The sequence below is a fragment of the Eurosta solidaginis genome, chromosome 1 (genome assembly GCF_040869045.1).
Source record: "Eurosta solidaginis isolate ZX-2024a chromosome 1, ASM4086904v1, whole genome shotgun sequence".
Lineage (NCBI taxonomy): Eukaryota > Metazoa > Arthropoda > Insecta > Diptera > Tephritidae > Eurosta > Eurosta solidaginis.
In genome coordinates, this window is record NC_090319.1 from 35,307,261 (window position 1) to 35,330,479 (window position 23,219).

A 23,219-nucleotide genomic window follows, 5' to 3' on the forward strand; every position below is an offset into this window, starting at 1 on the left:
CCTTTATCCATTGATACAGTCATCGATAAAGATCAAGCTGTTAATTATCTCGTCGAGTTTCTTAATTCATTGGAACCATTGGGAATGCCATCGCATCAGCTATTCCCAAAAGTTGGATCAAAAATAATGATATTAAGAAATTTGAGGGCACCAAAATTATGTAATGAAAGTCGTCTGATAGTTAAAAATTTACATCCAAACGTCATTGAAACAACGATTTTGTCGGGGAAATCAGCAGGTGAAGAAGTTTTCATTCCTCGCATACCCCTTATTCCTTCTGATACGCCTTTCGTATTCAAATTACTTCAAATTCTAGTACGTCTAACATTTGCAATGACCATCAAAAAAGCGCAAGGTCAGTCACTAAGTTTCGCAGGAGTTCATTTGGAACCATCTTCCTTTTCTCATGGTTAGTTGTTCGTCGCTAGCTCTAGGGTTGGCACCCCAAGAAATTTATATATTTATGCTCCAAATAATGAGACAAATAACGTAGTTTATCAAAATGCATTCAACTAAAATTTCATTACTTTTAGAGAAATATATGTCCAATATTGTCCAATTCCTACAACCATACGCTTAATGATATTGTGGCGAATATTAGCATTTCTAACATCACTATGCTGTTATTAAATAAACACAATGACAGTAAGCCATATACACACATACATAGAAGGCAATGAAGAATAATTCACACATATAACCAGCAGTTTGAAGCAAAGAGATTATTTCACATATACATATGTAGTCAAGAGCGAAGAAGAAAGAGAAACAGTCACACATCAAGTTGTCATCAGCTAAGAATAAAAGTTGTTACTCACACATACACATGCATATAGCTAGAAGAAAAACATAGCCATCAGTTACAACTGTGAAGGCATGTTCCTGAAAATCTAGACCTTAGGATAAATATGTGAACGAAGCTAACTGAGAATATAAAAGCAGCGCGGTGCAAGCGAGAAGCAATCAGTTTGATTTAAAAACGCTATTAGTGAAGTACGCGATAATTGTAATTGCGAAGTATTAAATAAAGACCATTTTGCATTACTGAATATTGGAGCAATTCGAACGTTAACAGAAGGTGCATGAATATCAGAAATCTCCCAAAATCCGTTACAATATGTACAGAAGTATGAAAAACCTGCTGTCACATATCAAATGCTGTATTTGAAGTAATTACATTACGCAAAGTAAGTCGAATAGTGCCTTAAAATTATCATATATGTATGCACAGTATTTGTATACAATTTTTTAGAATAATAAAACAACATTTGTCAAATATGAGCATATTCTTCTCATATTAATCTTCTCCTATGCTTTCCAAGACTGACGTGCCACTAAAATTAAATACCACCAGTATATCTATACCTACATTACAATTAGTGAAATTTCAAATTTCCCAGCGCAATAAATTGTTTCAAGGTTATATAGCCCAAATTGCCCAAAATGGTCGTATACATATTTATGATTTTTCTAATCTTTTTGCCTAATACTCTTCTTCGCGCTTTCTGTATACAATCACAATTTAACTGAAATGTTTATTATTTTTATGTAAACAAAATTGCCCATTTTGTGCATCTGCATTGTTGATGTATAAACATTGTCAAAGTGATGCCCAGGTTTGCAATATGCGAAATATAAATTTATCTTATTCGAGATAAGTAGCGAACAAATATTTATACTCAAACTTTGCATAGCTAACAATTTAAGCAAAAAAAACACAACAAAAAAAAACAACAAAAAAAAACAAATTATGAACAAAACGACACAGCGACCGGATTGAGTAGTTAGTTTCGAAATTGGAGTTCAAACCACGAGATATAATTGATATTTAACAAAAAAAAAAATTATAGTTCTGAATATTTCTGTGGTCATAAATCATAATCGCCTAAGTCTGGTTAGGATGATTTGCAAAATTAATTTTTGATAGCATTTTACACCTACTAAACAGTTACGGATCCAGCGGGGTCCATGTACCCCGGACCCACCCCGAAATGACGAGATGTAATGTAATATACTTGGAATTAGAAATATTTTTGAATAAAAATATAGAGGCGAAGGGTTGTGAACAGTGATTTAATAGGTGATCTTGGCTGTTTTCTATTGTGTCCGTTTTTTTAAGCTTTCTCCACTTGTAGGAATTCATAATAGGTGTTTTCAGCAAACACAATCGTTGAGTCATAATTTTCTGAACGCACCGTTCAGTTGATAATCTCTTCAACGGTTGGGTTAGGTTCAACTGGCCGGTCAATAAAGACCTCACATAGACTGAATGTGTCGATAATGTTAACAGAATTTGTTTGACGACCAAACGGAAGAACCCTATTAGCCGGAGCCTTGGCCTGGCAAGCGCAGGACACGAACACAGAACGTGCTTAACCGGTTTGTTCCTACAGCTCACAGTGAGCCTTAAGTTTTCTCTCTTCAGAGATATGAGCCACTTTGCAAGTCTAATATCGTAGGCTTTGCACATGACCTAAGCAATTTTTCAGTCCCGCGCTTTTTTCCACGCCTTTCCTGCTTCGTGGATCATACGCAACACTTTTCTCCTTTTGATTTCTCCAAACTGATTGCGACGTCTGTCCTCGACTCAGAGAGTGTTGCACTCTCCTTTGCCAACTCATCGGCGTTTTCTTTACCTTCTATCCCTTTATGACCGGGAACCCAGTAAAGATGTATGGTCCGAAGTTTTTCCAATGCTTCTTTACATTCCAGAACACACTGCAAAAGGCCCGGCTCACGAGCCCCTAATATGTAAAAATGTCTATATCCGCCATGCCATGTTCATTATTTTCTGTAAGATGTAACATTCCTCTCATTTAAAGCAGTTACACCAAATTGCCGGCGCACTCATTGCCACTTACGATAAATTTATTTAATATTTTGTTTTCAATTTGATGCAAAGTTTAAATAACTAAAGTGGTTTACTCACTTATTCATTTAAGCCTTTAAATGAAAGAAGAAATACTTAAAAAGTGTATATTCATTGCAGTGAACTGAACTAATTGGAAACAACCTCAGAACTAGTATCAATACCCAGTTCAAATATTCAGTCAACTCTAGATTTTCCAAGATCACAGGTCAGTGTGCAGATATGTGCAGTATGCACGATGGCATATACAAACCAGCTACCTCTGCTGATCCTGTCAGAATGTGGAGAAACATAAATCAATTCATGACTTTCTTTGTGGATGCTCTGAACTGAGAACAAGTTGATTTAGATTTCTGGGCACCCGATTTTTTTGATAGCATAGAGGAAGGAAGATAAATCGTTTGATTTAACCACGGGCAAGCATGTCGAGCACATGGAAAAAACCAGCCTGACCTAAACTTTTCATTGGATCGCAGCTGCTAGAGGCGGTGTCGACCAACTGCTTCCTTAGTGTGTTATGACTCGGTTTTGCTCTGACATCCCTATGATGCTCATCTTAAAATAAACTGCGGGTGAGATTCGGCATTTTTCGACTACTCCCGGCCGCAAAGTAATTAACTACAGTTTAGTAAATGCCCTAAGACTTAAAGTGCGGAAAATAGTCCCTCCATCAGATCCGATTTTGAAGTTCCTCCTGACAAGGTGTAACATATTACTGCCAAGTCTCAGGAGAAAGTTGTTAGCGATACGATATAAAAGAGGATAGAAAACATACCACACTTTGATATGCCTTTTTTCACCTTTCTTTGAGTTGCAGCTTCTCTTTATTCTTTAGCTACTAATCTGCAGGATGTTAAGAAATACAACCACAGTTACTTCCACTAGTTGGGCTTTTTAATAGATCCAACGTTTTTAGTAGAAACTATTACAAACTGGTTAGTCGAAACCCATTCCGGGGGATGTGAGATCTTTACTTATGAAGACAACTTTATTCAACCATATACGAGGACTAGCCCAATTTCAAGCAGCTGGCCTACCATGCTACAGCGACTTGTGGGGCTAAAATCCAATAGCTGATAAGTCGAATAAGTTGGCTTTTCACCGAAAGAGGACGGTAGACAGAAAGCAATCGCGGACTTCATATTTTTGAATGCCAATGAGAAATTATCATCGAAATTTGTGATGTAAGCTTTATCCGCCGCCTTATACTAACTTTTCCAGGAATCTTGCTTGCAGCGTGTACAAGGATATTTCCGTAGTTGCAAAGGACCTTGTCACGGAGGGTATCACATTTAATCCGGAAAAGACCTTCGGTAAGCCGGTGTAAGCTATGCTATGATTTCCCGATTTCTGATTTGTAAATATATCCAACTTAACATTGTGAGTTTGCAGTCCAAGGGTTGTACACTGCACTTGCCCTCCTGAATAACCGTTTATTGGTGCAGCCATCCAGGATGGACAGCCTCTTCCGAATATAGTATCCTGGTTCGGTATCGTGTACAAGTGACACTAATTTGATCTCTTCCAGACTAGTTCGATATGGATCAAACTAGTATAAAGTAAAAAACTAAAAATCTTTCTGATATATCACTGTAGCGTTTTCTCATATATATATATACACACTTTATGCATAATTTGTATTTGCTCGTTGGACTTTGTTTTTGTCTTCATTTATAAAAAATTAAAATTGCTGCTTATTTATTTATTTAGTTAAAATTATTCACATTTTACAGCCAACACTCAGCATCTGGCAATCAACAGGGAAATGAATTTCTAAGAAAATGTCACTAAGTTTATTGTTGGATTACACAACCAAATGAATGAGTAACTCAAAAACCCAGTAGGTGACCGATTTTCACTTTCGACATTTCGTATCAGTACTGGTTAGACTATGAGCCCAGAAAAACTTCGAAAAGTTTTAAAATTGAAATTTTCGCTGTGATGGGTGTGACATCATTTATGTTGCTATTGTAGCAGTAATTCAGCCAACTTAGACGGCGTTTCTGCACATAAAGTACTAATCATCATTGACTTACTGGCTATGACGGCATCTACGCCTCTTTTGCTATCTCGCTCACGCTGCTCTCCAACTATGTCTCAGTGATCTTTATGATACTACTAACTAGTTACCCTATGGTGTCTGAGAGGGACCAAGAAGTAGTAATATAGGGAGGAGAAAAGGGCCCGCTACCATTATTGACAAGCCATCTTTGCGAGAAATGAATGAATTTCTACAAATAGAAAAGAGAGATTTTATGTGCAGAATTAAACAAAAATAGCATAAGACTAGTTTGAGCCACCCATTTCTCAATAAGTGCTGCTTTGGGTAATGAATTCTCCTCATTCTGACAACTTTTGCAGAGACAACTTGTTGTTTTTACACACACCGTTGGGGCATTGGTGCGGTAGCGCAACGACCTGTAAGCACACCAGAAGTACGCTCACTCCTTTCCGATCTTAAACGTGGCCATAAGGACCTTGAGAGCTCACAATCAACATGGTTGGTGCACAGCAAGTCCGTTTTTCCCATAAAAAGAGCAATAACTTTCGATATCAAACCGATAGTTTTTCGACAAAAACCCAAAAAAAACGTTTACGTTATTATTTGACATTTCCCTGTTGATTGCCAGCTGCGGAGTTGTGGCTGTCAAATGTAAATTTTTTTTCTGTAAAAGTGTCGGAATAATTTCGCATGAATAATTAATTAAAAAAGTTTTTTTTTTGAAATGAAAATATTTTTTTCGTTGACCAATTTTTTCTTACAATGGTCATATGAAAAATCAATTTAAAGGAATTTTTTTAAATATAATAATTTTTTTTCTATAGACAATTTTAATTTTTTTTTTTTTTCCAAAAACGCAATCGGAGCAAATTTATACGAAAATTCAATACATATAAAATTTTTTTAGTATAATATTTTTTTCAACAAACATTTTTTTGGTTTTTTTTTTTAAAGTTGGGGTAAAATATATGAAAAAATGGTTTTAAAAAACAATGGTTGTTTTTTAAATAAAATTTTTTCTCCTAGAGTTTCCTTGGTAACACTCCGATAAAAAGTCGATAACTTTCGATATCAAACCGTTAACTTTATGATAACAATTCGATAGTTTTTCGATAAAAAACCCAAAATATTTCGAAACAAATTTGTAACACTACTATAGTAAATCGATGTATTTTCAATAAGAGATCAATAATTTTTGAACCCAAATCCATAATATGTCGATAACTTTTTGGTAATATGTTAACGACTTTTCGTTAAAAAATCTAAGTTTACGATAGTAAATCCCATTACAAATCTATAACTCAACGATAAAAAGTGAGTAACTCATTGATAACACTGGTCGACGGCCAAAATTTACCAGAGACGCCGTTATGAAATTCGTATGTAAAACCACCCCCTAATTTCGAAAAAACCAAAAAGATGGCTCCCTTTAATTACGTATATCTCACGAACCGGTAAAGCAATTGCAAAAAAGTTTACAGAATCGGAAAGACGATAAAATTTGCTATAAATGCATAATACATTATTTTTTGCTCAACCAGATAGTTTTCGAGATATTAGCTTATAATTTCAGATTTTTGTTTTTTTTATGAAAAAATATGAAAAAAATTACTCTTTGCGAGGGCAGCATTCCAAAACCACAACTTTTTTTCCAGATGTTTTTTCTTTACGTAAAGCTCTGTCTAATTAAAAAAAATAAGCTACCATCGAAGAAAATCGATGCAAAACTACGTAAGTTATAAGCGATCAAATAAAGATACCCAGGTTGGGCAATTTCAACGTATACCTCAAAACGTAGGTATGGTATAAAGAAGAGTGAAATATCTAGCTATGCTCTGTTTCTATTTAGTTAAAAGTTCAATTTATGAATTAAATTTCCCATATTTTTAACTTTTTTTTTAATTTATGTTTATACTATATTCTAACAATCTTTATCTTAATTTGATTTGACTATGTAGTCGAAATAATTATGTGTTCTACTTTGACGCTTAATCAGTTTAGGATCGGTTTCTCTTATGAGAAACCAGCAGTAATCACCCATCATTGCGACGTCCCAGAATCCTTGATATCGATTCTCAATTAATTTCATTTGCTGATGAAACCTTTCGCCATGTTCGTCACTTTCGTCGCCAAGATTTGCCGGAAAAAAGCTCAAATGTGAGTGCAGGAAGTGAATTTTTAAGGACATATTTACGCCTGGAAAGAAAATATTAGTTAGGTAAACAAGTTATAGAATTTTGGGAAACTAATTTTAATAAGCCTTTAAGCCATTTTCGCATAATTATTGATTAAGTCGTTCACTATCTGCTCGTAGTTAGCGCTTTTGTGTCTACCGAGAAAAGAAGCAACGACCTTTTCAAAGGATTCCCACGCTGCTGCCTCAACTGATGAGAGTAGTCTTTTGAATTGATTATTGTTGATCAACTTTTTTATTTGTGGTCCAACAAAAATACCTTCCTTTATCTTGGCTTGAGAAATATCTGGAAAAATTGTTTTCATATAGTCGAATGCTTCGCCTTCTTTGTCCAAAGCCTTAACCAAGTTTTTAATGAGACCGAGCTTGATGTGTAAGGGTGGAAGTATGATTTTCTCTTTCTTAACAAGAGGGGTGTATTTGATGTTATCCACACATACGGTAAACTCGACTCTTTCCGGCCAATCCTTTCTGACGTAGTGGTCCTTACGAGCTCGGCTATCCCACTTGCAAAGGAAGCAGCAGTGCTTGGTGTAGCCACTTTGTAGACCGCATAGCATTGCAACGACTTTGAGATCCGAACATATTTTCCAATCATGCTCTTCATATTTGATAAATTTGAGTAGTTTTTGCGTTTCCTCGTAGGTTTCCTTTGTATTTACTGCATGTACGATCGGGATAGAAGGCTTTTTGTTACCAATATGCAATAATACAGCCTTCAAACTCAGTTTGTTGCTGTCTATGAACAATCGCCAGTCTTTTGAATCATATGTTTGACCAAACTCTTTGAATAAACCAGGAATGTCGTTGCAGTAGCATATGCTGTATTTCTTGGTATAGTGTTTGGAAAATTGTTTGTGACGAGTTCCACAATATATCACCTTAACATCGGATGACACAAATTTAAATTGTTGCATACGAGAAGCGCGGATCTCGGCCTTTTCCTTGGATAGTTCCAAATCTCTTATCCAATCATTATGTTGTGCTTGTGACAGAACGTTTCTCTCGTTTCCCATGCGAAATTCAGTACAACTTGATTCCCCGCACTCAGATATTACTGTTGACAATGGAACTGGATCCGCAACTGCCGTTGAATGTAGTACTGGTAATGTCACTGTAGGTACGCTGGCATAGGTTACTCTTCTTGATCTTCCAACGCCAAGTACTTTTGTTTGACAAATATAACACTCTATTGAATGGCAAGTAGGTTCTCTCCATATCATTGGTGTATCAAATTTTATTTGTTGTCCTGATTCCGACTGAATCAATTCTACTCGACACGATGTACACAAAGTGTTCGGTGTCCCTGGTTTTTCAGCATTTTTAGGCTCAATGCCAAAATACTTGCAGTATAGAGTTTTCATATGATCTGAGAACACTCGTCGTCGCCTTATGATAGTATATTGGCCACACATGAAACAGAACATATCTGGATCGTTATTACAAACAAATACTCGCGTCCTTTTACTCATTTTATTTTTTTTAATAAATCACGGTTTTGAAATTTGACTTATGAACTGAACTATCTTCGGCAAGCCTTGCAGATGTTATGAAGTTTCAAGGCGCATTAACTCATATTTATACTCGGAACAAGAATAAAATTGAAAAAATCAAATCTTACCCAGACAGAAAGGTTCCTTTTTATACGAAGCCGGGAAAAGAAAATACTACCTGCTTTAGATGTAGGCTTTAAAAATTTTCTGTGTCTTATAATTTTGAAAATCTACCTGCATACTTACCCATAAGTGACGGAAATACATGTTTATAACTACATGCCTACAGCAGGTTTCGAACCCAACCACTCTTCCTTTCGACGCAACCTCTCTACCTACTATAATACAAATCGAGTATTAAAAGTACTATTTGACATATTTAAAGAAAAAGTATTATCATTGTTATGGTGTTATTCGTTTATCCGGATAAAATCCCATTTGCACTTTATACCTTTAATATATGTATTTATACATACATTGAAGTTGCGCAACCTGGGTATTTTTATTTGATCGCTTATAACTTACGTAGTTTTGCATTGATTTTATTCAATGATAGCTTATCTTTTTTATAATTAAACAGAGCTTTACGCAAAGAAAAAATATCTGGATAAAAAGTCGTGGTTTTGGAATGTTGCCCTCGCAAAAAGTAATTTTTTTCATATTTTTTCATAAAAAAAAACAAAAATCTGAAATTATAAGCTAATATCTCGAAAACTGTCTGGTTGAGCAAAAAACAATGTATGATGTATTCATAGAAAATTTTATCGTCTTTCCGATTCTGTAAACTTTTTTGCAATTCCTTTACCTGTTCGTGAGATATACGTAATTAAAGGGAGCCATCTTTTTGGTTTTTTCGAATAACGGTAAATTGCAAATGTCTCAAAAACCGTACCATAGAATCAAAAATGAACTCAATTATCGAAATCAGGGGGTGATTTTACATACGAATTTCATAACGGCGTTTCTGGTAAAGAGAAAAAGTTGAAATTCGTGGTCCAGTGTAATCATTGTTGTCGTTAGCAAATTTATAGCACTCCGATAACAAATCGAAAATTCCACAACTGTCACAACGCAAATACCGATTTATCTTTTAAACAATTTCGACAAGCAATGGAACATGAAGTAAGCAAATTGGCTAGACAACTTTGCTAAAATAATAATAATATTATTAACTAAGTTTATCGAATGCAAAATATTGGTTTAACAATAACAAATTGATTCGGTATGTTATGATGGAAACACTCGTACTTATTTTATTATAAAAAATTATGAAACTTTGTATAAAATATATTTCTTATAGAACTTACCTCCATCACTTTGCCGCTCTTGTCGAACTTTTCGCGGCCTAGCCAATAACAAACTTGTTGCGGCATCTGTTGCCTCTGACGAAACTGCAACATGTTCGTCATCAACATCACTGTCAGCGGTCAAAGGCACCGCTGCCGCCTCATTGTAATATCGCTTGCCAACTGCCTCACCACCACGATGTTGCACTATTTGCACTTTAGGTGCAAAATCTAGCAGCTCTTGGTGTTCATTAGCGCCAGCGCCGCAATTATAATTACGATCTTTAGACATTGTTTTTTTTTTGTTATGTTTGTACGAGCATACGTAACTTTATTGAACACGTTTTGTAATAAAAATTTATTGATAAGATTTCTTAAAAGCAACAACACACACTGTTACAATACTTGTTTGCACTTTTTTTACACATTTGTTGTTGTATTTAAATTGTTGTTGATACTTGATTGATTGAATTGTGCGCACTAAAATAGCAAATTAAGTGGCGCTAAATTTATTGTCATTCACTCGATTTGATTTATTTTTAATTGAATTGATTTACACGTCGTTTTATTTGTTTATATGATGAAAAAAACAAACACATAGCATATTAATAAGTTTGATTAATTTTGTTTTATTTTTTGTTTTTTATTTAGGTATTTTGTATGCAACACGTGCGTTATTCTCGTGCTGTCATGTTTATGCCATAAATAACAACAATTAGTAATCGCATCGCAACAAAAAATAAGTACGGTGACAACTTGTCACAGTGACAAAAATTTATGGCAATACAATTTCACGTTTATTTTAAGTTTTATGTGTTGTTGTTGTTGTTGTTGTTGTTGTATGTTGCGTTGCATGCAAATTAACCGCCGACAAAGTCGTGACATCCACCGGTTGATTGGCATAAAAACTACAACAACAGCGCTCATGTAGATCGTGTACAATGTCAATTGGCAATTAATTAATTCATTCACAAAAGGCGTTGTTGCTGTTGACGTGGATAACTCATTTACACATTTTTTTTCTTTTGCTGCGTTCCAACTTATTTAATATTCATAACACCATAAAGTAAATATTTATTTAACACACTAGAACACATACTTAGTTGAGTATGCGCATTAAATTTTTTGTGTTAATTTTATGCTTATAATAAATCTTAGTCTCACCCAATTATTATTTGTTGACATCACTGTTTTGCTGCAAATAATTAATCTAATGAACAAATTCATAATTTTAGTTTATTCATACTGATGAAAGCTACACTCACTTGGCACAATAATCGGTTTTTGGAAACCGGGAAAAATTTAAAATTCAAAAAGTTTTCTAAAAAAACAAAAAAAAATTTCCTTCAAAAGTTCTTTTTGTAAATTTGAAAATACTCCATACTTAAAAATATTTTTAAGAAATATGTTTTCTTTTTCAATAAAAAAAAATTTTTTTTTTTTTCAATTAGAAAAATATATGGGAACTGAAAAACTATTAAAGAACATAAGAGTACTTTTTTTAATACAGTTTTTTTCTTAAAAAAGAGCTGGCGAAAATTTCTCTGAAAATCAATGAAAAAAATTTTTTTTTAATTAAATGTTTTTTTGTCAAATAAATTTTTTTTTTTTTTTTGATAAAAATAATTCGTGGTAAATTCATATGAAAAGTCAATCTAAAAAAAATTTTTTTTAATAAATTTTCTTTCGCGTAAAGAGTTGTATTTTTAAAGATAATTCAAAGTTAATATGTAAAATGAATTTCAAAAAGTTTTTTTAATAAAAATTGTGTTATCAAAAAATAAATATTTTCTTAGAAGAAAGCAGGAGCAAACTCATATGTACAATATAAAAGTCAATTCAGAATAAGTATTTGCAATTAAAAATACTTTTTAGTTTCAGTAAAATTAGTTTTCTTTAAATGTATAGGAATAATTTCTCATGAATAATTGATTAAAAAAAGTTTTATTTTTCAAACAAAACTATTTTTTTCCATGACCAATTTTTTCTTACAAAGGTCCAAGCAAAGTCATATGAAAAATCAATTTAAAGAAAATTTTTTAATATAATATTTTTTTTCCTATAGCCAATTTTTTTTTGGTCTTTTTTTTTTTTAAACAGTCGGCGCAAATTTATACAATAATTAAATACTGAGAAAGGTTTTTTAAAAGTAATTTTTTTTAAGATCGCGGGTTCGAATCGATCTTAAGGCCTAACAATAATTATTTTATCTTCTTATTGTTATGATACATTTACCATTAAATGAAAAAATTGTTTTAAATTAGAATAGAAGAAAGAAAAAGTTTAGAAAACTGCCAAAGCTCGTTGTATCCATTTCGGCAATTGCTAAAAATTTTTTTTTTTCAATGAAAATTTGTTTTTTTTTTTTTTTTGAAAATTCGGGGCAAAATCATATGACAAACGTTTTTCCTAAATTAAAACTTTTTTCAAAAATTTCGGACCAAGTTCGTATGAAATCCAGCTCTAAAAAGTTTTTCTAAGTAAAAATATTTCGCTTCGGTTTATGCTTTCAAAAAGTCAGGGTAACTTCATATAAAAAAAAAATCAATGTAAAACAAAGATTTCCTTGAAAAGAAAAATGGGTTTTTTCAATAAAAAATATTAAGGAAAAAAGTTCGTGGCAAAATCATAAAAAAACAATCAAACAAATTTTTTTGAAATACTTTTTTTGAATAAACAAATTTTTTTTTTAACACCAAAGCAAATTTATGCCTAAAATTATTTCATTAAAAAGTATTTTTTTTAATCAAAATATTTTTATCAATAAACTAAAATTTTTTTTTAATAAAAATACCTTTAGTAAATGCGTTTTTATATTTTCTTAAAAAAATAGTATATTTTATAGTCTTTGCCACTATTTTTTTAAGAAAATATAAAAACGCATTTACTAAAGGTATTTTTATTAAAAAAAAATTTTAGTTTATTGATAAAAATATTTTGATTAAAAAAAATACTTTTTAATGAAATAATTTTAGGCATAAATTTGCTTTGGTGTTAAAAAAAAATTTGTTTATTCAAAAAAAGTATTTCAAAAAAATTTGTTTGATTGTTTTTTTATGATTTTGCCACGAACTTTTTTCCTTAATATTTTTTATTGAAAAAACCCATTTTTCTTTTCAAGGAAATCTTTGTTTTATATAATTAAGAATAAAAATACTTTTTCACAATAATTTTATTTTTTTTTTCTTAAAAAAGTTTCGAAGCAAACGTATTTGAAAATGAGTTCAAAAAAGCAGCAGACTGATATGAGCACTTAACAAATCAATTAAAGGAAATTTATATAGTTTTATTTTATTTAGTTAAACACTTGTACAAATTTTTCTTAAAGAAAGTTCTGAGCAAACAATTAACCACGAACACAGAAAATCAAATTTAAAAAAATTTTTTTTTTTCAGCAAAACCAGTTTTTAAAAAAAAAGTCGCAACGAAATCGACAATCAATATCAAGTCAAAAATAGGTTTAAAAAAAAATGTTTTTAATATCCAAGATATTATGCAAAACGCGAAATTTGGAATAGAGACTTAGTCGCTAAGTTCTAGTAAGTGAACGTCTCACCGCGATGCCCATCAAAGCGAGAAATTTCAACCAAAACTATTCTGCGTAAAAAAATTGGTCTTCGAGCGAAGGAGGACGAGACGAATTACTTCTTATGAACGGAAAGGCATTTTCGCACATTGGCCACTACTTCACTGTTAACTGATGTAACGCCTAGACTATGAGGAGCTTCGTCAATCTGAGAACCAACATTAGCAGCGCAAAAACGCAAAACGGATTATCACTCTTGCCAGCTAATGGACAGATTTGACATTTGAAAAGGGAAATCATCCAACGACGAACAAAAGTCGTGCTGTATAAGCCTCTATTCATAGATTTCCTTACGTCAGACTCGGAGTGACAGACGGTGTCAAACAATTTGGGTTGGCCCTTGAACAAAGGCATAGCACAGCGAAAAACGGCTTTGCTGGTAGGATACGTTGATAAGAAAGCTTCGTCCCAGAGATTTTTCCTCTCGACACCCAATTTGGCAGCGGACGAAAACCTTTACACTCAGAGAAAAAATCGTTCTAAAGCGAACGAAACACATTCAAAATTAAGAACATTCGTTGACAAAAGTCTGTTAAGTACGTTTTTTCTTAACTCGTGACCGATGGGCTTGTTTTAAGAACGGTTTTTTCAAGCACACCGTTCGTATTTTATGACCAGTTTGGTATTGATGTGTGAACCTTCTGTGCTCATTTCAAGCACTATTTGGGCTTGATTTAAGACTTTGCGTTCTCACGCTTCGAGAACAATTTGTGGTCGATTTAACGTTTTTCGGTCTCAATTCTAGAACGGTTTGTGCTTGACCTTTGGGGGGAATGAGTGGGAAAGGTAATTTTTTTAAGTAGTACCCATTCATTTTTTTTTTTTAATAAATAATTTGTTGCCATTAATAAAAAATATTAATAACAAAACAAATTATTATTAAAATTCCAAAAGGTTTGAAAAAACGCATAATATGCATTTTTTCGTATATTTCTCTTATCAAGAAATTTTTCTTATTTGATGATGTAATTTGAATATATATTTAAAAGATTTCATAACAAGTTTGACAATTAGGCGTGGATATGTGCATGGAGCTGAACGAAAAATAAGAGTTAAAAAAATAGAATATAAAAAATTGTTTAGAAAAATTTCATAGTTAGACGGCTATCGAACTCGCGCCACACGATCGCAACCGCAACATCACAACCGCTGGGCCACTACAACTGCTTCATAACTTGTGCCAAATATCGTATTTAACATTGTAGTGCACACGAATTGTACTAGAATTGTAATAGAACATTTGTTCACATTTTAAGACCAGCCGTCCTCTTTTCAAGAAAACTGTTGTCAGTTCAAGAACAAGATTGTTGTTTTGAGAGCACGTCGTTCGTTTTTCAAGAACAAAAAAGTAAGAACATGAAAAGCTTGAATTGAGTCCGGTGGTGCTGGATTTTAGAACGGCGTTTTTCTCTGAGTGTACTGGGTTGAAATAAGCAGCTGGATCAAGAATTGATCTCTTTCAGTGCACACGGCTGGTGTCAGCTATCGTTTAGCAGTACTGACTCACGAACGTATCGCTAAATATCGCCTAGGTGGTGAGTTGCAAGTTGCTCCTATTTCCCACGTCAATTACGTGAGCTAATCAAGAACACTGTTGCTTTTCTTTAAATAAAATTTAAAGCAAATGACGTTTTTATATTAGGGTGAGCCCCTTTAGTTCTTCAACGTCTGAATTCTTTGTTATTTAAACTTACAGATGTCAAAAGAGGTCTTTGGCTTAGTTGAATGAAGTTTCTGTTTATGTAATACGCTTTCCGTTTTCTTGAAATTTAAAAAATGCATTAGTTCAAGAAAACATATTAGCAATGGATTTCGAGCTTCGGACTTAGAAAGTGATGATGCTAATTTCGAAAATCGGTTAGAGCTCCTTTTTGCCTACGAATTAATGTAAAATGGGTTTGTTCAATTCCTAGTCAAGCTCCGTTTAATATTTCATATCCATTTTTTCGAAAATCTAACATTCGGCCACTAATACTACGTCTTATCTAAGCTTGGCAGAAAATATTCTAGAAAGAGTTCAATTTCGAACTTCGAAAGAAAATTTCTATGCTTTGGAAACAAACTTCGAAAAAATATTTTCAGCTAAGGAAAAGAAAAAACAAATCTTCTGAAAAAACTGCACCCTAATTCATACACTACTGTGCCTATACATACAGAAATTTTTCATGTGAACTTCAATGACTCTGCACAACAACACATCCACTGTCACAATGAATGTCTCGTCGCAAACTCGTCAGTGTCGTCATAGTTAAATTGACTTGTAACAGAACATTGCGTAGGCGTTAAATCGTTGCATCCGTTCTGCTCATAAAACGCAGGCCTCTTCATTGCAACTGTTGTTGTACGAGTACATATGTATAAATGAATTTCTCTAAACCTACTAACCATTACTGGACATTAATTGAAACGCTTAGTATATCATGGGTGAGGGGTACATCGGGAATACCTTCTTGGGGTTAAGTGTTTTAAGTAAAATTAAAAACAACAACAAAAAACTTTAAGTTATTGAATAATAATATTGTTGTGTTACAACAGCACACCAAGCGTAGTACTCGTACTAATTAAGTAATATGTAATTAGATCTATAGGCATTGGAAAATAATGAGATATTTGCTCATAAATACCTACAGAAACACATGTTTAGCTATATTTGTAAATTTTTATATGGCACAATTGACGTCAGTGTTTCAATAATTAGTGCAAAAAGACGCTAATATTTTATGTTTTTCGTTATTGTTGTTTGATTTTTCAATAGATATGGAGTGTGTTATAAAGGAAAATAGGTTGAATAGACCGCACTATTTAAATGTAGTGCATATCGTTTTCACAATTTCGAAAGATTTAAGTTAGGTAGAATATCAGATGACCTAGGACGGAAGATCCATTTAGACAAAGAAGTCTTGTTTACAAACTTAGGCCGGAAACTGACTTTTACTTGAACCATTCGCACATAAGAGAACACTCAATCTAAATACTTAGGCTCGCTTTTTCCAGGGCTACCAAAGAAAATAGTCTAATAGTCTTTATTTTCAGTAAAATGAAGTCTTTCATTTATTTTAATAATAATAAAAAATATCTTCCACTTTTTTAATAAGAAAATCTATTTTCGTGTACGTTATATAGTCTTTCGTATGCAATCCATTTGAGTTTTGGGTGCATAAAAGGTTGAATACTTTTAGAAATGCCTGATTTTTGTATCATTGAAAATTAACATATATGTTAAAAGTGGCGCCCAACGTCGGGCGCAATAGATAGCCATTGGTTGAGAAATGCTGCTTCTTACTAAAAATTTAGCAGATAGAGAAAGTTTGTTTAGAAAACAAAGTATCATACCAGATGTTTGCTGTATAAGGCATATTATTATTTTTTTTCATTAACGCCCCGATTCTGAGCGTTACCGGTAAAATAGTACCCAGAATATTATGTAACCGAATATCGTTACCAGTTCTTTTATCCGCGATTCTGGCCAAAGTGGTCGCTGTCATCACCGAAAAACTCACCAGTGTCTGTGGAGAAATTTGAAAGGTAGTTTTCTTCGCTTTCACGGTTGCCACTTTGGTCCATTTGGCCCAAAAATGGTGCTTCCAACCCCATTTGGTCCACTGGTCCCTTTTCTTCAATTCTACTCCTTTTTAGGCAGTAGCACTTTTCTTTATTTTTCACTCAGGTAAAAATTCACAATATTACCCAAAAATTCGCCAAACTTTCTTTAGCCGCCATATAATTTTGAATTTACTTCAATGGAACTCGAACCATAAAAAATTGCTGGGTCAATAAAATGTCCAGAATAATAACATTTCACCTAGGATATAATATATGCTAGGCATTAAAAAGAACACATTGGCAAACACATTGTCGTTAATTGTTGATGAAATAACCGAGATATCAAAAAAAAACTCTTGTTTTATAATAATATTAAAAACGGCTAAATATTTCGATCGGTTATACAACACTATGTAAAATATATGAAAATAAAAATTGCTTCTCGCCTAGCATAGCTTATAGCGAGCACTCTGCCGTGAGCTTAACACTTTCAAAACTTATACAAAGAAATTCTATGCATTACTTCTCGTTTGGCACGTTGATATTTAAATCTTTCTCACCCAGCTCAATGAGTTCAAGGAATTCCAGGACTATTGTGGAGTTAAGCCACGCAAGGTAATTCAAAACTAAGTATCTTGGCACAAGAAATATTTTAAATCGAAGACAGAAGGAAGCAAATGCAAAAGAGATTTGATTTCGGAAGAAATGTTTTGTATAAGATTATTCCCGTAGGTGCTAGCCGAATCCCTAAGACCTGGGATCAAAACTGGCACTTACTGAATCTAGGCTCTAATATGAAATTTAAACGTTAAGGGAAAAAATAAGCATCTATAAAAATAGCACTATTAAAATTGCCTAGTTTCATTTATGATTTACTGAGTTTTCCATATACATAGTACGGCAACACCAGTACGCAAATTTTGAACCGTTTCTTACTAAAACCTAACTGCACTATACATTTTATTTCATTGCAATCAACAACATAATTCTAGAACCAAGATCTTTGTGACCAAAACTAGGTTCACAACGTTTGGTTGGTGAAACACAGAGACATATCCTATTTAAAAATATAGTACTATTTTTGGTTGCATGCACATATATTTGTTTGTTCAGCTTGAATTAAAGGAAAGTCTTCACTGTGTTTAGTGAAATTTTATATGGAAACATCCTAAAATTTTGTATTTTATACTAATAAAATAAAACAAATATTTGGTCCTTTTTTTCGATGAATTTTGGTCCCAAATGAAAACATGGTGTGGCAACCGTGTTCGCTTTACAGAAAACGTCTCAAATGTAGATACGAGGTTAACGAATAAACGCGACGATGTGTCTATGCATATTATGCATGGTAAGTTTCTACATAGGTATATTGTAATTTATTCTATGAAAGTACATAATTACCGTCATCCAGTGAGTTTTACAACTCCGGGTAACGCTCAATTTTCACGGGAATGCTCTGGATCATTGAGAGACTTGAGAAACAGGTGTCGTGAAATTTTCGCACACGTGAAATGTGATAAGCAGATGCCGCCGCTGTTTTTCATTTAACTCATACGGCGAAAGGCTAAGCAGCGACATCTATTTTTGAAAAAGTAGGTTTATTAAAGGCAGCGTTGCCAAACTAAAAATAAGTAATTAACAAATTATGTGGCTCACAAATTGAACCAGACTTCTATCTGGATTTATCTGGCTCAAATCGTTGTTGTTGCATTTACATGCAAAATTATTTATCTGGCTCAGGATTTGTGCCACCGGATGATGGCTAATGTAAACAAATATGTATAGCAAGAGGCAACACTTTTTTACTATTATCATTAATTATTTGCGCTTACAATTCTTTATTTTTCAGTTTTGCCTTTTTCTAAACAGCAGCTGTTGTGTGGTTATTTCGATGTAACCAGCTACTTTTGTGAGTAAAAAATTATCCGGCTACTTTCGCTGGTAGAATACCAAAAGGGTGTAAAAGTTGCCACATGATTTCGTTACCGTGGTGAAGAATGTTGTTACCACACTAGAATCGGGGGGTAATTAACGCTTAACTGCCTAGGCTATTTTGGCTATTGCGAATCAAGTCAACTGCTTTGCCATAACTGGCTTGTATTGGGCGCACAAAGGCAGTTCAAAACTTTCTGCACCAACTCACTTAAGATTTCTCCCAATCTCTGCTTCCATATATCAAGATAGTTATTATGGGAGACTTAGAGAGCGTACATTTTACTTTTAAATTGACTACGCAAGATTGATCATAAACTTAGAAAGTACCACATGACCTCTCATAGAAAAATATTCCATGAAAATGTTAAGAAACTAAACAATCAACCGGACTCGCTTCAATACTTTCTTTGCCCCTTAGCATTCAGCAAGTAGTCCTGCCGATTCCACAGTTTTATTAATTATAGCGCACTCGTTGAAAAAATATGCATTGATCGAGTTGCCGAAGCTGAAGTATGTCTAACCGCGTTTTCTTGAGATTATAGAGCAATAACCTTTTTGTCCGTATAATTTTATTGCTCTCTCTGCGCTACTAACTCACATTTTGGTCGAGATCTGGTACCCTTAGTAAGAGGAGCCTTGACCTCGCGAGCGCAGGGTATGAACACGGAGCATTGCTAACCGTTTCTTCCGACAGCTCACTATTCCTACATCTGCTGTGACTGCCGGAGTCTTACTATTAAGCATATGACACCAGAAGGCAGTGTCCAGCTAGTAAGCCCTTCGTGAGCTTTAAGTCATCCCTTTTTAGTGATATGAGCAACTTAGTGAGCCTAGGGATTTGGATTTGCACATAAATATAAACTCAATTCATATGAAAGTGCCTGAGTTTCATGTGAATGTGCTAAGAAAAAGCACTTCCGTATGAAGCCTAGGCACTTCGGTATGATTTTCAAATTTACTCTAACAAGTTGACAACAAACAATTTTTCAAAAATATTGTAGCTCTGAGAAAAAGTTTAGTTCAAAATTTATTCATTATGGGAACCATCAAAATTCTTTAGACATTTAAAATAATTTTTTTTTTTTAATTTAAAAGATTCAGTGTACATATAATTTTGTATATGTATTGTGATTTGCACTTCAATATAAAAACTTTTGAACAGCCCTGCTGATATTCATGTGAATTTGTCCTTTTTTTTAATGGTTTATTAAAAAAAATTTATTTTTAAAATTTCGACATTTTTTTTCCAATTTTAAAAACCAATTAAATTTTTATTTTTTTTTAATTTTATAAGAGATGAAATTCTAAGATTTTTTTCAAGTATCGAAATTAAAATCTAATTTAATAACTTAGATACCGAGAAATACGATTTTTTTTTGTTCATATGAGTTCACGGAACTTTTGTTTTATTTTTTTGAAATAAGAAAATGCAAAAAAAATTTTTTTTTTATTTTTTTTTAATATATTATTTTAATTTTTACGCTTATTAGGAATTTCGAAAAAAAGGATAACTGTAATCCCGTATATTTTCTTTCATAAGAATTTGTACTAAAATATTTTCTCGTGAAAAACTTTGATTTGTCAATCCGTGATAACTGAGATACCGAATAATTATTTTTTATTGTCTTCATATGGAGTTTTGGGAACATTTAAAAAAAAAATTATTATTGAAAAATCAAAAAAAAAATTTTTTTTTTCTTAAAAAACGGTTTTTAATCTTTTACTTCTCTCAAACTCCGAAAAACCCGATACCGAAATTCGTTTGCGTAGATTTGATATGATATATTCTAATTTTTTTTTTTAATATATTAAATGTGAAAAGAAACAATTTAGTTGTTTACTTTTTTGGATTTCAAAGTGTCGTGGGAAAATTTAATTTGTAACTCGTTGAAGGCTAGTTTTGGTTGCTCCGAAAGTAAAAAAAAATGTATTTTGTATATATGTAAATTTATTTAAGAATTACTAATTTGTTTGCCGCATTTCAAAAAACCCGTTAGCTGAGAACCGGATGTTTTTTATGTGTTTTCCCAAATTTTCAATAAAACTTTCAGATTTTTAGTATGAATTAAGCGGGGATTGCCCTAATTGCTGTCGCCTTGTCCGCCCTGGTGTCACGTTGTTTAAAATTTTTTCCAAATTATTAAATAAATTAAGATTTTTAAATTTTTGTTAATTTTTATTTTTTTTTTCTGAATTTCGAAAATTGAAGATATCGAATTTATTAAAACAGAAAACGATTAGTAAGAGAGACTTATAAAAAAACTTGATTTGTAAGTCATTGGCAACCAAGACGAAAAATATATATTTTTCTTTGTAAATAAATTGGGATTTCCCAAACTATTAAAAAAATGGGATTTGTTTTCACCTTTTTTCTTAAAAAAAAATTAAATAGTTTAAATTAAAAAAATGTATTAAAATAATTAAGTGTCACAATTTTGTTTTCAAGCACAACGCATTTATTATAAAATGACTCAAAATACTTCCGTCCATTGTTTACATGACGACAAGGTCTTTTCTTTTATTTATAATTTTTGTTCCATTATCAGCTGTCGTCACTACTCTAATCAAGCTTCAAAAGGCCATTAAGAAGTTTTATTCAAGACACTTCAATACTAAAATTAGCTTTGCACTGATTATATATAAATGTTTTTTAATATTTTTATGTTGTTTTTTTTATGTTTTTTTTGTTTTTTTCTTAAAAACCCACAACAAATTGTACAGTGATTAATTTACGCTATTTACAACTTTTTGTGTGTGTTTTTTTTTTTTTGTTATCACTTGTTTATAAATATTTTTTGATTTCAATTATTTGCCGTTATCACAAAAAATAATTTCAGATTGATGACGACGATGAAGCATGCAACGGAAGCTTTCGTATCTCTCAAATGAGCTCATTATCACCATCAAAATTGCACTACGGAAATACACCACCCGCACTTTGAATCCAAAAGCAGCATTGATATGTACAGTTACTGTTATCGATACCGCGATCTCATTTAGAGTCCATCACCTACAAAAGCGTTGCGAATTCTGGGCGCTTTCGCCGATTAGCAATCATATTTACGAGCTGTAAACGTTTAAGCATTGTACATCAAAAGCCGAGCAACAGCTGCACGAAGCTCAAAGTTTGTACCCAAGCGGTGGCCGGTGTTGAGCTCAGCATTGGGGACATACGTTTTGGACACAGTAAAAGGGGTATTTGAACGACAATATTTTTATACACACACAAACACACGTAAATGACGTATTAAACGTCATGGCTACCCAGCAAAAAAATTGTATGAGTGATTGTGAAGGATAAGTGTTGCGATGAAAGATGAGCAAGCATATCGACTGGTGAGTGGAATATCACCCGTTCTCGGCTTTCTTTTCGAAAATGTTCTATAGTATATAAATAGTTTCCAAGACATCTAATCTCGGGATTTATTAACAGCCACCCTGTCTTGAGCATAAAGAAAATATTTCTGAGCTAGGGGTTTATCGAATTGGTAGGCGTTATAATAAGGTAAAATATATTACCTAGCGGATGAAGAAATCTGGATCTTTCAATTGCGATTACTAGAGAATATCCTGAAAGTGGCGTACTCTCTTCGCTCTTATGCACTTAAGAATATCGTCTTCTTTTATTGACTTGGTAATGTGCATATTGTTGTTGTTGTAGCAGTGCTTTGCCCCATCCAATAGGTGCGACCGATCAAAAATTGTCATCAATATCCTCTAACGGGAGTCCAAGGAAACTTGCTGTTTCAACAGGAGTGGACCATAATGTGAGGGGTGCTAGAGGCGTTGGTTCCACATTACAATTAAAGAGAGGGTTGGTGTCATGTGGGTACACATCTCAAGCTGGGCATACATTTTGTATGTCGGGATTGATTCTGAATAGGTAAGAGTTTAACCTGTTACAGTATCCAGATCGAAGTTGAGCTAGAGTGACTCGCGTTTCCCTGGGGAGTGTGCGTTCCTCTTCCGCAAGTGTTGGGTACTGTTCTTTGAGCACTGGTTTCACCGGGCACTTCCTGGCATAAAGGTCCGACACCTGTTTGTGGAGTTCACTGAGGACCTGCTTGTGTTTTTTTGCTTCATACAGCTGAGTTCTCAGGTTTTGTATTTCCTCATAATGCTTATGGAGATGACTCCTTAATCCCCTGTGCGGTGTTGGCTCATCAATTAGATGTCTGTTGGGATGCCCAGGTTTCTGAGTATTCAACAGGAACTGTTTGGTTAGCATCTTATTTCTCTCCCTGATGGGGAGTATTATCGCCTCATTATGTAGATGGTGTTCTGGGGACATAAGAAGACAGCCCGTAGCGT

General features: G+C 33.2%; 1 protein-coding gene across 2 annotated transcripts in view; it reads right to left on the minus strand.

The window, feature by feature from the left end:
- LOC137251459 (organic cation transporter protein) overlaps positions 1-21,923 on the minus strand; it is a 202,401-nt gene extending 180,478 nt beyond the window's left edge. The window contains exons 1-2 of one of the 2 annotated variants that reach the window (XM_067786080.1): positions 21,274-21,923; positions 9,866-11,039 (exon numbers count right to left, since the gene is read on the minus strand). In XM_067786080.1, coding sequence (XP_067642181.1) covers positions 9,866-10,136 — 271 coding nt within the window. In that variant the 5' untranslated portion in view covers positions 10,137-11,039; positions 21,274-21,923. Of the gene's footprint in view, positions 1-9,865; positions 11,055-21,273 lie in introns of both variants that reach the window. The other variant, XM_067786074.1, reaches the window with a different exon arrangement.
- Positions 21,924-23,219: the final 1,296 nt, after the last annotated feature.